We start from the raw sequence: 15649 nt of genomic DNA on the forward strand, positions 1-15649 counted from the left end.
AATAGTACAAACAAAAATTTTGGTTGTACCCACTTATGACGCAAAATCATTCATGTTATCATTTAGCTAGAAGAGATAAAATTCCGGCCAGTATTTCTTACGTCTTTTTTAGTAAGCTTGGAACCTTTGCTTCCCAATTTTCAAAATCAAAATTTATTTATTTCATGTAACACAACTAGCGTCTCTTATGCTACGTCTGTGACTACCACCAGTTCGGAATGAAGATTTTACTGAGAATGGCCGGCAAGAAACTCAGCAGTTGCTCTTTTCAAATCATAAAAATTTCAGCATTATCTTCTTTTTAGATTGCATTTTTTTCTACTAGGTATTAGAAAGCAGCCACATGCCAGCGCGCATGCTGAAAATAACGTACAAACTAGTCAACACGGAAACCAAGTTGCTGCATCGCCTGCTGCAAGCGCATGGTCTACAAGAGGCGCCCACCGATGCCAAAGACTTCAACCTGATGTGGGCTGGCCTGCATCCCAAACCAGACGTGCTGCGGTCCCTAACGCCGTACCAAAGGGTGAACCATTTTCCCAGGTAAATTTTTCAATAGATTCTACAACTTCCGGACATATTTATTAGGTGCCTTTAAGAATAACGCCAATGTTAAAGACTTCAACTGGATGTGGGCTGGCCTACATCCCAAACCAGACAGACGTATAGTGTCAACTGTGCTCCTTGACGACATACCAAAGAGTCAACCATTTTCCCAGGTAATTTTTTTAATAGACTATAACTTTCGAACACATTCATCGCGTGGTTATGACTGCTGTTCGTTGTAGTGTCAATGCAAAAGGCTTGATGTGGGCTGTGTACATTCATAACCAGACATGCTGCGCACCTTCACGACATACCAAAGGCTCAACCATTTTCCCAGATAAAAGACTACAAGCTGAAGTAGACCCGCTCTTCGGTATTGAGGTGGGACTCCTTAAGTTAATATTTTCACTAAGAAATCGTTCAAGTTGGAACTTGAACTAACCTAACGTATAGCGTAAGTTCAAACTTCAGTCTCATTTTCTGCTAATTTGTTTTCCTCGTATCATATTATAATCTAAGACCTTTGATGTGAATCTGTTTGCATTTTCAAAAGTAGTACTTGTTCCTTTCAAAACCACCTGTGTCATTTTATTTTCCCTGTTTTTCATCTCGCTTAATTTTTCCGACAAATCTTCTTTACCAGGGTTTTTCTGACTCTATACGTCCATACAGGCAGTCAGGGATGTGTTTTACACACAAAAGATTTGGGTAACAAAAATCGTGGATCTAGAAACTTGTAGAGTAATTTCCGGCTAGGGAAAACCTGGTGCAACAACTACTGGAAACCCACGGCCTGCTCGAAGCACGCCCTTTCTCCACAAGCTGGACTCTTCTCTGGTCGATACCCTTGATACCTCTCGACGTGCTATCGGCTCTCACTCCTTATCAAAAGGTCAACCATTATCCTAGGTAAGCTTAGAGTTCATTATAATATAAAGATAATGCATTTTGTTAGGATTTTACGCTTTAGCTTACCCCAAATAGGACATGTTTTTAAGTATTTCAAATATAAAATTTTTAAGCCTTTTTAAAGAAATCTGTCATCATTTATGTGAAGTCCAAACTTTTTTACAGTCACCAGAACGGCGCCCGGAAGGAAAAGTTCTCTTACTAAAATTCCAATTTACACAAGCTAGATTGCTTCTGACGATATTGCCTACACCATGTACCTATATGATACCTCGAATAAACATTATTCTATTCTATTCTACATTTTCAAAATTCACTAAATAATTACTATTACAAAATCAATTAAATTTTTTATGATATTTCTCTGAATGTATCGGAATTTTCCAGTTTTATCGTTGAAACTTATAAATATCATTTAAATTTAATCATCCAATTTGTTTTATTAATTTTAGTTATCAAAGATTTATCTGACGTCCTAAATTGATTAGGGTAGTAGGTTTAACTTTCAAAACAAAATTCTTCTAGGTCGTATGAGCTAACGCGCAAAGACAAACTGTTCAAGAACATAGAGAAGATGCAATACTTCCGCGGTTTGAAGCATTTCGACTTCATTCCCACCACGTTTCTGATGCCCGCGGAATACAAGGAGCTGTGTACCACGCATTACAGGACTAAAGGGCCTTGGATTGTCAAACCGGCTGCGTCTAGTAGAGGACGGGGAATCTATATTGTCAATACGGTAAGATATTGGTTTTTACTTGCAACCGCCCTTTTTGGTCCGAATTCTGTTTAATACGTGTAATACATGTAGTACCTTCAACTAGTCTTGGTCTTTTGAAGTACTAAACTCCAAATTTTCGACAAGAAACTAGTGCCCCACAAATATCGTCAAATCATATCATTCATTGATATATATTCTATCAACCCCCTACCCGCACATATTCATGAATGAGGATTACCACACCTCACAAAGTTATTTACTGCATATGGCACTATAAAAGCCATACACCTAAATAAGAAGAAGAAATTTACCACCGAACATGATTTCCGCCACCAACTTTCATACAATCTTATGTACAAAAATAATTCCGACACATACAGATTTCCGCCGCTCAGGTTATCACAGACCGTATGGTTGTGTGTAAAAAGGTAACAACACCCTCAAAACTGTGTACAGGTTCAACTAGGTACCTACTCAATTTAATTTTTGACGACCTCCCTGGCGTAGTGGTAAGCGCTGTGGTCTTATTAGTGGGACGATAATCCCGGGTTCGATTCCTAGCAGGGGTTTAGAATTTTATAATTTCTAAATGTCTGGTCTGGTCTGGTGGGAGGCTTCAGCCGTGGCTAGTTACTACACTACCGGCAAAGCTGTGCCGCCAAGCGATTTAGCGTTCCGGTACGATGCCGTGTAGAAACCAAAGGGGCATGGGTTTAATAAAAAACTGCCACACCCTTTCCAGGTTAACCCGCTTCCATCTTAGACTGCGTCATCACATACCACCAGGTGAGATTGCAGTTGCAAGCGCTAACTTGTATCTGAATTTTTGAAAAAATTTAGCTCTGGTTCAAACTGCTATCATATTTCAGTGTTCTTTTCCAGCCAGAACAAATCCCGAAAGGCGAAAACGTGGTTGTAGCGAAATACATCGACAAGCCACTTCTAATAGGTGGCCACAAGTGCGATCTGCGCCTCTATGTATGCGTCACCTCCATAGATCCTCTACTCATATACCTGTACGAAGAGGGCCTGGTCAGATTCGCCACGGTCAAATATGATAAAACCAACAAGAACCTATGGAACCCTTGTATGCATCTGTGCAATTACAGCATCAACAAATACCACACGGATTATATCAAGTAAGTCCCAACACAATTCATTACACTATGTTCAAGGTATTGTTGAGAAGGTATAGTTTAAACGCTTATATATTGTTGAGAATTCGTGCTTTTTGGTTGTAATTTTTCAGTGGGCAAAAAACTACAAAAATTGAGCATTGTTTGTTGAATCTAAATATGTAAAAGGAAAAGCTGACTGACTGATCTATCAACGCTCAGCTAAAACTACTGGACGGATCGGGCTGAAATTTGGCATGCAGATAGCTATAATGACATAGACAGACATTCGCTAAGAAAAGATTTTTGAAAATTAAATTCCTAAGGGAGTAAAATAGGGGGTTGAAATTTATGTAGTCCACGCGGACAAAGTCGCGAGAATAAGCTAGTATTTAAATAAATAGGTGTAGAAAAATTGGGGCTCCCTAATTTATTGGAAGATTCCCAGCTTTAAAATTTCTCGACATGGGAAATTCTCATTTATTTAGAGATCACTGACAAAAGTTTACGCATAATTTTACTATAGTGCATTAAAACACCTGCTTCTATCCAAAATTTCTTTCTCCTCGATAGAAATCCACAGCATTCACCCATTATTTTAGATGCGACGACCCAAACGCAGGAAATATAGGCCACAAGTGGACCCTGTCAGCCTTGCTCCGGCATCTGAGGAAGCAGGGCCGCAACACCGCGGCGCTGATGGCGGCCATCGAGGACCTGGTGGTCAAGTCCATCCTGTCATCAGCACAGACCATCACTGCAGCAGCGAGGGTCTTCGTGCCCAGTCTGTTCAACTGCTTCGGTGAGTGTCCAGCTCACATGGACCCTGTCGACCTTACATCGGCACCTGAGGAAGCGGAAACTACGAAAGGAACCACCCTGTACCAAATTCAAAATTCTAGATAATTTCCCAGATTAGTGAGGTGGGGCGTTTTTTTCTAGCTTAAATTTCAAGGGATGAAAATTTGAAGTAAGGGAAGCCACAAGAAAGCCAAACAAATCCACTGCAGTGGTCTAAATTGTGAGAAGCAAATTTCGCGTGACACGACATCGACGCATACAGTACGCGCGGCGAGAGTTTGGCTTTGACCGTTATTGCGCAGAAATCAGAAATTGGGTATCAACGGGCAATTAGTGGGGTGCGGGGCGGGTGTGTAGGCGCACGCGGTGCTCTGATTGGCGCTCCACTGCTCCAGTCGTTCCCTACAGTACGTACCCATGCGCAGTAATCCCCTCCACCCGAAGGTCAAAGCCAAACTCTCGCCGCGCGATCTGTACCTATGTATGTGGCTATGGGATCCGAGAGATTAGTTAACGGCTGGCGATTTGCTGCAATACTCTGGTTTTGACTAATTCGAACTACTGCTCTTTTAAAAACGATTATTATGCACGATCCCCAGAATTTGCATCATATACCATCACTCCCACTGACGCTTTATAAGCACTTGAAATAGAAGAAGACAAAGGAGAAATGGGCTAATAATGCCCAACTTATTAAAAAATCTCTTTTTCAGAGCTCTTTGGATACGATATTCTAATAGACGATATGTTGAAGCCATGGTTATTAGAAATCAATTTATCACCAAGGTAATATAAAATATTTAGTCGGAAACAGTTTTAAATACCTTAATTAATGTTTTTCCAAATCAAAGTATATTTATTGTTTTACACAGTTTAGCTTGTGAAAGTCCGCTGGATGCGAGAGTGAAGTCTGCCTTACTAGCGGATACCCTCACTTTAGTGGGTCTGCCCGCAGTGCCAATGTCCAAACACGAGGCATCACCACAGAACAACTCTCTGAAAATGAGAATTGGAGCTGTGAGTTTGTTTTATTTATCTCTACTTTCTCTCTTATTTAACCTGTCAAACTACTGTAGGCCAAATTTAATTTCAAGAGCATGTATGGTGAGCAGATGTTTTCAACCATAGCAATAGAAAGATTTGGCAACATTCCGGTACTATGCTGATGGGACTCAGCTGATCCAATCTTGCCTTGGTCTAGCCAAAGTGCAAGACGTTTGTGCTTGAATGGCCACGCTTGGGGGTTGGGGTTCTTAAATGGGCATGACAGTAACGCTCATTTCTCAACAAGCTACAGGTTGAATAATGGTGAAATATATAGTGTGCGGGGTTCTTTGGTGTGCACAAACCAATTTTTGCGGGGCAAAAGAGGACTTATTACTTATTACCCGGCCTATTACAGGGAACCAAATCTTTGGTCATATTACAAAATGAGAATTTTTTGTGTTCGTGATCAACCCATCGCCGGCTCACTACAGAGCACGGGTCTCCTCTCAGTGTGAGAAGGGTTTTGGCCATAGTCTACCACGCTGGCCAAGTGCGGATTGGCAGACTTCACACACCTTTGAGAACATTATGGAGAACTCTCAGGCATGCAGGTTTCCTCATGATGTTTTCCTTCACCGTTAAAGCAAGTGATATTTTAATTACTTAAAAACGCACATAACTCTGAAAAGTTAGAGGTGCGTGCCCGGGATCGAACCCCCGACTTCCGATTGGAAGGCGGACGTCCTAACCACTAGGCACAGCTTTTAGTGTTATTCGCCATTTTGTTCTTTTCTGTTGTCAAACATTTTCATTGATTTTACAAAAGACATTATCTTTTTAAGTGTCGGCGAGTACATTCAGCGGAGAACACGTTGGTGCGGGGCAAGTCAACCAGCGCGAGCGTGGCTGCTCAGAACCAAGCGATTGGGCCACTAGCGGGATTGCTCACGGGCGAGGAGATCAGAATAGTGCGCGCGGTCAGGGCACAGTACGCCAGAAGAGGAGGGTTCGTGAGGATCTTCCCCAGCCAGAACTCTTGGCAGAAATACTCCCAGTACCTTGGTGAGTGCGCCATCAGCCGTAAAGTATATTCAGGTAAGAACGCGTGCGTACAGGGCAAGTCAACCAGCGCGAGCATGCCTGCTCAGAACCAAGCGGTTGGGCAGCTAGCAGGATTGTTTACGGGCGAGGAGATCAGGAAAGTGTATATAATAGATAGCTTTTGTTTCGAAAAACAATGGGGTTCTTTCGGGATGGGGAATAAAAAAAATTGTCGATGTTACTCCATAACTCAGTTAAATCAGATCCTAAACAATCGAATAGCACCTATAAAATCATCAGTGTATTTCTTTCATACAGATCCAGTGACGGGCATCCCAGTATGTTCGACGTCGCTCAACAACAACGCGCCGTACACTGTTGTGCAACACAACTACAACCTCCTCGTACATTCTCACGTACTGCCGCACTTCCAACACGCGACCGTTGCCACCAGCATCACTGACACGCCTCAAAGGTAAGTAATCATCAAGGGCGCGGTGTGAATGGCGCGAAAATATCTCAGCCAATCACAGCGCGCGTCCGTTCGGTATTAGTTGTTGCCTACGCGCCATGTTTTGTACGCAAGACTCATGAGCGAGATAGCAAGTCTCTGTTACTAGAGAGGCAATACGGTCTGCATTTTATTGATGTACATTCGATTTTAGTCGGTAAATATTGCCGATGCGACTTATAAAAATGCGCTTTTTTGCTTACAATCTAACCACAAAAATTGCCTCATTACGCAGTCAAAGAAACCTTCTTTGACGACGTAGTGAGGCAATTTTATAATCCTTACAGATTTCCATGTTGTTCCATATTGTTCCAGGTTGAAACGTTACGAAGCTGTGTGCATAGCGGGCGCGGCCCCCGCCGTGCAGCTGTCGGACAACCCCGCGCCGCAGCCCCCGCGAGACGCGCGCCGAGCCAAGGATCTCGTGAAGAAACAACTCACAGACGGACTCCGACTCACGTGAGTCATTTACACCAGGGAAAAATTCTGAGGACTGTCTTCGACGTTTTGGAAAATACCAAAAGTTTGGTGGGCCATGGGAGTTGGTGGGTTGTTCCAAGTTTTAGTAACGCTAATTGTTTTTTTTTTAGTATTTAGGAAGTGCATCGCGCGTTCGGACTATATTAAACGCATGTACTTACTGAAGTCCATGCATGTCGTTGTCTGGCAACGAGCTGGCATTTTATTTTTACGTTTTATACGCATTTTATACGCGTATTGGAACGCATAGGTGTACTCTACTCCACCTCGCCAGAGTATCCTCACCTACCGCTCCACTTTTGGCGTTGTGCTTGTGATGTCCAGCCCCTGAGAGGAGAAACGAGGATGAGACGAAAAAAGAATTTGTAGAGAATCACGAATGCACCCGCGAACACCCCAAAAGCGAGTATCAAACGAATGTTCTCCCGCGATTTGGCCCATATGACTGCGAGGTTGGTGGAACGTTGGAAGTGGTCGTTGTTCCAAGTTTAGTGACGCGACCTATTTGTTACAGTACTGGCGAGGTGCGTCGCGCGTTCGGCCTGTACCTAACGCACGTGCTGAAGCGCGTGTCGTCGCCCAGCAACGAGCTGGCGGTGCAGCACGCGGCGTTGGTGCTGAAGTTCCTGCGGCGCGCGTCGTCGTCGCTGCGCATGCCTTACAATGTAAAGGTGACGATGTTTACGCATGCCGCTTTGCTTAACAACCTTTATCGCTACTCTTATTATAAAAGCGAAAGTGTGTATGTTTGTTGGTTTGTTGATTTATTGGTTTGTCCTTCAATCACGCGGCAACGGAGCAACGAATCAATGTGATTTTTTGCATGGGTATAGTCAAAGACCCTGGAGAGTGTCATAGACTACTTTTTATCCCGGAAAATCAAAGAGTTCCTAGGGGTGTTTAAAAAAACCTAATTCCACGCGAACGAAGTCGCGTGCATCAGCTAGTGATTTATATTTTGAGATCTCACTCGCCATTTTAGCTCGTATGTGTCACCTTTAAATTAGGACTGAAATCATAGTTTTGACATGACAGTTGAAAATAGAACTAAAATGGCGAGTGAGATCTCAAAATGTATGCACTCACTATACACATTTTTAAAAGCTTTTAAAGCGAAAACTTCTTTAGTGCTGCGGTACGCGACCGCAACATTTATGTCGCGCGATTGTATGCAAGGTGCCTCGCCTTGCGGTCGCTCACTTCAATATCTTTGATGGAATTATATCACTCTTTTTATCATGTTTATTCATTGTGGTCGTTTCCAAACTGCGGTTTTACTGCTTTATTTTGCATGTTTATTATATTTGCAATTCAACCTTTATTTCTCTATGTAGTTTATTTGCTTGCTATGATACCCAAAGAGCACAGGATCGCGCTAAAGGCATACTAAAGTACACTATCCATACTTAATATTATGAATGCGAAAGTGTGTCTGTCTGTCTGTCTATCTTTTAGCTTTTCACGGCCCAACGGTTTAACCGATTTTGATGAAATTTGGTACAGAGGTAGCTTACATCCCGGGGAAGGACATAGGCTAGGCAATTTTTATCCCGGAAAATCAAAGAGTTCCCACGGGATTTTAAAAAAACCTAAATCCAGTCGCGGGCGTCCTCTAGTACATAACATATCCTCGCCAACAGAAGCCTATGATCTCAGGGCTAATGTCACTGAATGGGGTGTATTATTTAGGTTTGAATATGTCATATACATATGACATTATTAAAGTGTTCAAATCGTTACAAAGCAAAAAAACAAGAGATCTATGGGGGGATATCAGTAAACATAATTAGTTTGTATACTATACCATAAGTAGGTACTTTGACTTTGCTCTGACTTAAGGCAGAGAGTTAAAACGAGACATTTATGGCAGAGAAATAAATCTGCTAAAGCGTGAGCAAAGTCAAAGTACGCTTTATAGATTACAGTACTAGAGTCAGAGTAAATAAGCTGTGATAGCCTAGTGGTTAGGATATCCGGCTTCTAATCGGAGGTCGGGGGTTCGATCCCGGGCACGCACCTCTAACTGATCGGAGTTATGTGCGTTTTAAGTAATTAAATATCACTTGCTTTAACGGTGAAGGAAAACATCGTGAGGAAACCTGCATGCCTGAGAGTTCTCCATAATGTTCGCAAAGGTGTGTGAAGTCAACCAATCCGCACATGGCCAAACCCTTCTCACTCTGAGAGGAGACCCGTGCTCTGCAGTGAGCCGGCGATGGGTTGATCATGATGACTAGAGTCAGAGGTGTTTAGAAGAAAAGCTAATGGACGGTCAGTGTTTGTAATGCAGTCACTTACCGGATCCGGGAACGCGCTCCGATGATGGGGGCCCCCAAGATGCGCTGGTAAGGATTCAGGGTTGATGCTCTGGTCCAAGTTTGATGAATTTCGCGTCTATAATTTCGGCTTTTGTCGGCGATAGCCGTTAGAGGCTTGTTTCTTGCGTCACGGTTCGCGCGGAGCCTTCGCGATATATCGCGGTATATGTGTCAACTTCGACTGACAGTTGACAGCACTGTAGTGTTGCCGTTTTAGGTTATCCGTACCATTTTTGAAGTGGCCACATTTTAAACCCTGACTGATTTTAATAAAATTATAAGAATTTGGAAAAAGGCAGCTGTTTTGTGCTAGAATTAATAAAACTATCAAAAGTACGGAACAAGAGGTTAGATTGAAATCCTCTATGGGTAAAACGCGCGACTGACCATTAGTATAATGTCAACGTAAGTAATGGTCGAGTGCGCACGTAGGGGCCGCCCGCCAAGATGTGCGACAAGGACCGCTGCGCCGTCATCGCCAAGCAGCTCAACGACTTCCTGTACATGTACTACCGCGAGACCGACCTCTACACCGACAGCGAAGACCGCACCGGCTGCGTGTCCAACATACACTTCGCGCAGTTCCTCTACTCCGCCAGGTTAGTCTAAAACTTTTAATTACATTCATGTTCCTAGGAAAATTAAAGAGTTTAAGCTTAGACTTTCCTGGTATATTTTTGCAACTTACAAAGATGTCGTTTTCGAGGTTTTTTGGGGTGCCGATACAATGAGCCCATTTTTATACCCAATCAGGAGCAGAATTAAAAAAAAATCTAATTTACTTAAGGCTGGCCGCCATATGAAATTGTCTGTCAGAAAACTTTCTCTAACACTCACTCTGCGAACATGTCTGTTCTGGCAAAATTTTAACAGTCTGGAGTCTGCGGCACGTTTGCGGAGTCTTAAGTACAAAATTTATTAGTAGAATTTTTCCGCGGCATGTCATAATTTTATCTAACAATTTCTAATAATAGTCGACAGTCCTAAAAAGAGTTTATTTCTTTATTTTTAAGGGTTTTGACAATCTCTAAACTAAACTAAAATGACACGTCTAAATCTATTGCTATCCCTTTCATAATGTTGCTTGCGGAAAAGGATAGCACTAGATTTAGACCTGTTAATTTAGTTTAGTTTAGAGATTGCGTACAAGAGAATCAGGCCCAATACTGACTCTGTCACCCCCATACATAAAAGTATAATTCTAATAATTGCAGTGAAGCAGACTTGGAAGACGTTTTAATGTTACTCCTTCGTATGGAAAACTACGTAGCGACGTTCCTGGGCGACGGTCGCGGCAGCGCGCTGTGCGTCGACCTCCCGCCGGCGCGTCGCGACCCCGACCCGCCACGACACACGCTGCTGAGGCATCTGGCCGCACTCGCGCATATCAACTGTAGGAAATATCGGTGAGTATGAGCCTGAAATTAGATAAATATCGAGCGAGGCGTGCTTGGAGATTCTCTACGTGATCAAATCAAAAATGAGGAGATCCGTAGGAGAACTAGAGTAACCGACATAGCTCAACGGGTTGCGAAGCTGAAGTGACCAATGCCACTTCGCAGGGCACATAGTTCGTAAAACCGATAGACGTTGGAAATCCAAGGTGCTGGAATGGCGATCTCGCACCGGAAAACGCAGAATCCATGGATTCAGGCGGCGCAAGACTGAGGCATGTGGAAATCCGGGCTAGATTTCAACATGGGGTTATTTAAGAGGTGTATCAACAATTTTCTGGGTTTGGTAATTAATTAACATCAAGTGCTCCGCCTGCTCGTTTGCTCGCTTTTTTATATAAAAAGGCTATAAGCCTTAGGCTAATCAAACAAGGCTTTTTTATATAAAGAATGCTAAAAACCAAGGTAAAAAACCTTATTTTTCAGACCAGAAACAGAGACCTCAAGCCGGTCAGAACCAGAAGAGGCATCGACAACAGACAGTGTTCCACCACCACCGTTCACCAGCTCGGACGTGGTCCTCAAGGATTCTCTCAAGCAGGAGAAGCCGCTCAACCTCGCGCTCAAGTACGCGCGCTCATAGCGAAGAACTCTTTAAGCCGTGCGTTCACCAGTGAATAATTAATTACTGACTGAGTAATGGTGGAACGATTTGGGGTCCCCCATATATTTATGTGTCCGAAGTCGAATAACTCTACCGAATTGGATACCTTATCTTTCAACAAAACTAACTTTAATTCTGCCAATTTCGCCTAATAACACTTTCAATGTAGCGGTAATGCTTAGTACAGTACGCAATTTGCAAATTGCGAAGAATATCAGTGATACATGTGGCAAAAACATGTTTAATGCATTAAACTATTCCAAAAAAAAACAAGCAAACTAAACAATAATAAAAATAATCAGCTTTTAGCATCAACATGACAAATTTCAATATTTTTAACTTTCACAAATAAAAAATACTTATATAACAAAAATGAATAGACATAATAACACTCTCAAGTCTAAACTTGAAAACTAAGTACCGGTAAAAATATACTAGACACAGCTTGTATAAAAAAATATATCAAAAGGCTGCCCACAAAAAGTTTCTCAAGTTATGTGCGGGCAAGCCTTTGATAAAATGAGGCTAAATTAAATTAAAAAATCGAATTAGTTAACAATTATTACGAACTAAAGTTACCAAATTCTAGTTAGATAAGAAAGTATTTTAACATAAAAGGAGCTAATAAAACGTCTGGATATAAGGTCAGTAAGATAAGTTCCTGTCTAGCTAATTATTATTATTTATTATTATTATTGTACTTTAATCGAATTCCAAATAAATCCTTTACATGACGGTTGTAAAGTTGTGTGACGGACAAACGATGTACATGCATTAAATGCGAAATAATTTGGTAGAACATCCACTCTCATGCAACTATTAAATTCAAGTTCGTTTAGGTTTCGTCATTTAGAAGATACCCAATTGAGGCTCGATAACTTAAGCGAGGATATGTTATACCAACAAGATTTTTTAAGATATGACGTGATAATTGTTTCACGCCATCTATTAAGAATCTCATTGGTCTGCTAAACACATCTCCGTTTTACTGAATACCAGGCCTAATATGGACAAGTCTCTATTATCTTCTCTCCGTATAAACTCAACGAAGATTGCGCTCATGAGTTTTGTATGACTGGTGACAAAATCCCTGAAGGACCGTTTTGTCCTAATCCCCCTTTCTCAAAATGATTTCAATCATGAGTTTTGTATAACAGGTGACAAAATCCCTGAAGGAACGCTTTGTCCTAATCCCCCTTTTTAAAAATGATTTCAATCATGAATTTTGTATGGAAGGTGACAAAATCTCTGAAGGACCGTTTTGTCCTAATCCCCCTTTCTCAAAATGATTTCACGTTAGTGTGCCTCTAAAAAGCCTTTAAAGAATTGATTGTACAAAAATAATGATTATGCTTCACAGATTGGAAACCTTAACGTTTTTAAACGTAGCAGTAAACTTAGACACCAAATATACAGATTATATTTACCTACGTAGTATAATATGTACCAGGCACTGTAGGCTGTTTGCAAAATAAATTAAGGTGCTATGTATAAAACTGAATGAAAGCCATTCCTGTTTCCAAATCGAGAACGAATAATAAAAACCATTTATAGGCCATGGATTTGCAATTTATCGTGTATACCTGCTTTAACACTATATTTACCTAGTGCTAAATATAGTTATAAGATGCAGACACATTTATGCTGTATATAATATCGGGATATATCGTGATGTTATGTATATGGAATGGCTCTAATATTTAACAAAAACAGTGTATTTCAAAATTTTTACTTAGCAACACCGCATATAAGGGGACAGCGTGACACTTCACAAGATGGCGGTGTTAGTTCTAATTTTCGCCACGCGCCAAAAGAGCCTTGTCGCACTGCAGAATTTTTGACAAAATAATATAAATAACAACCTTGCCAAGAAACTATCGACGATTGTATCAATTTGGGTTGTTAGGCAAAACCAACTTGTTAAAGATGTTTTTTTTTGCTTGCATTTTCTATAATAATGACAATTAATTTTGTTATGTATAATATAATAATATACAATTATTGCAGTTTATTCCGAAATGAATACTCCGCATAAGTATTCATTGTGTAATTTTGTGTGTTCAGTATTTGGTGACGGTACGGTGACTTGTATTTAAAAAAAAACATTTGAAATTATTATTAACGTAAACTGAGCTAGCTGTAGTGATATAATATTATGTACTTAAAAAATGACTACTTAAATATTTTAAATTTCCCAAGTCATACTTTTGTCTCACAGACTAAAGAAAAAAGACAGGAAAGTGAGAAAAGGAAGCCGACCTTATTCTATCCAGTAACACCAACAATGAACTTCTGTGATGTGAACAATGAAGATCTGGAAAACTAAAGTTTTTTCCTCAACATTATAACAACAGAGAGAAATGATCTTATAAATTCAAAATTTTAGCCAGAAAAACTAAACCGTGCTCTTACCAACAGTACTATCTGTGTTAGAAGAATTAGTTCATTCGTGGCTTCTTCCTTCAGTCTGTGCCTTTGTTGTAAATAGATTTACTGATTGCAGTGCATGTGTGATTATTTTATGAAAATGTTGATTGGTTTTAAATATAGTTTTAATTTTTATATTCGAATACATTTTTAGTACATATATTTTAATCTGTATTGACGAATGTTTGATTGAACTTTATAGGAACTTTACTCATAAAGTAAATATACCTCTCTTATACTTTTCGAGTCGATCGATAATTATTATTTATTCATGAGCAAAAATAGTCCTGAATATCTACAACTTATTTTAGTGCACAAGTAGGATATCTAATGTATATGGAAAATTTGTAAGTATTAAAATGAAAAGTATTTCAATAAAATTTTAATTTTCAGACAATTCGGTAATATTATTAATTAATATTTTATATGGCCGAAATGATTAATCAATCTATCTATAATCTGTCAAAAAGTTACTTAGCAACGTTATTTGTTAAAAATTACGCTGTACGTAAATAAGGTAATACTTGTAATCTATCCACAGTTTATAGATAGATTAATTTTGGCCGTTAGCTTATATAAATTAATGTTATATTTTTAAACAAGCCAAAGTATCTTTGTTGGCAGCTTAGCTGGTTTGAGATTTTTTTTATATTTACTTACCATTATTATTATTATTTTACCCTTTTATTTTTATTTATTTCTGTTGCGTTGTTATAGAAGGGAAGGTAAATTCCTAGCTTCCTAAGTGATAATTTTTATAGATATCTAGATTAATTAAAAATAGCTTCTTTTTTTTAAAAAGGTTCTTTTTTCTAATTTTTATGTTTTTGTCCAGTAAAATTATTATTTTTCTTTTAGCAGTATAATATTAGTGAAGTTTGCACTACATCTGTGTTTATCTTATTACGTTTTGTATGGCACAGTACAATTATTCAACAACAAATTTCATTTCGTAGATTTTTCGCAATTTGCAGCACCCAGAGAATAATTATACTGGTGCCGCCAGACGCTTGCGACAAACAACATACAGCAATCATCGGCAAACACCATGTTTGCCTTGCCTGCCAATCGGATCGAACGACAAGCGCTCCCAACCCCAAGCATACGCAATCACCCGTACACACGCTCGCTGTTTGTTGTTTGTCGCAAGCATGTGGATTCGCCATAACAGTTTTTCTTTTAATAATAATTTCACAAGGATTCGTAACTTGGATCTTATGATGAAATAATTACTATAATAATATCGGCAAGGCTTAGTCGTAAGTAGTGCCATGAGCAATACAAAGCGCAGTGTTCAAATGTTATGCTTAAGTGAATGCATGTCGACGGAAGCTTCGCTCGAAATACACGGTGTGATAATTTTAAACTCATTCTATAAAAATATATTTTCAATACGCTGAAATAAACGACAAAAAACAGTTATTTTGTTTTATTTAAAACTATTTTGACAGCTTTGAGGTTGTTGGGTTATATGACGTCACTATGAATTCAAAATGGCAGCTTACTAACGGCGGTTACGCACTCAACCGATCCAAGTCTATGAAAAATATTTTCCTTTTTGTATGTAGCTTATGATCGTCGTTGATATTTTTTATATCCATATTTTCACGGATTCGTATCGGATGAGTGTGATCGCTGTTACACTAATATTCGCCGTATTATATTCTCGTAAGTCGTCTACCATTTTAAAACTAACTAAAAATCTCGAATGTTATTTTTTGTAACAGACGAAATA

General features: G+C 39.9%; 1 protein-coding gene across 4 annotated transcripts in view; it reads left to right on the forward strand.

The window, feature by feature from the left end:
- Window positions 1-15332, forward strand: part of TTLL5 (Tubulin tyrosine ligase-like 5) — a 37954-nt gene extending 22622 nt beyond the window's left edge. For 3 of the 4 annotated variants that reach the window (XM_069504583.1, XM_069504586.1, XM_069504585.1), the window contains 13 exons: window positions 326-543; window positions 1981-2194; window positions 3059-3315; window positions 3894-4093; window positions 4806-4878; window positions 4965-5109; window positions 5922-6141; window positions 6439-6595; window positions 6947-7090; window positions 7626-7782; window positions 9862-10028; window positions 10644-10835; window positions 11310-15332. In XM_069504583.1, coding sequence (XP_069360684.1) covers window positions 326-543; window positions 1981-2194; window positions 3059-3315; window positions 3894-4093; window positions 4806-4878; window positions 4965-5109; window positions 5922-6141; window positions 6439-6595; window positions 6947-7090; window positions 7626-7782; window positions 9862-10028; window positions 10644-10835; window positions 11310-11466 — 2301 coding nt within the window. In that variant the 3' untranslated portion in view covers window positions 11467-15332. The remainder of the gene's footprint in view (window positions 1-325; window positions 544-1980; window positions 2195-3058; window positions 3316-3893; window positions 4094-4805; window positions 4879-4964; window positions 5110-5921; window positions 6142-6438; window positions 6596-6946; window positions 7091-7625; window positions 7783-9861; window positions 10029-10643; window positions 10836-11309) is intronic. The other variant, XM_069504584.1, reaches the window with a different exon arrangement.
- The last annotated feature ends 317 nt before the right edge of the window (window positions 15333-15649 follow it).

The sequence above is a fragment of the Maniola hyperantus genome, chromosome 18 (genome assembly GCF_902806685.2).
Source record: "Maniola hyperantus chromosome 18, iAphHyp1.2, whole genome shotgun sequence".
NCBI lineage: Eukaryota > Metazoa > Arthropoda > Insecta > Lepidoptera > Nymphalidae > Maniola > Maniola hyperantus.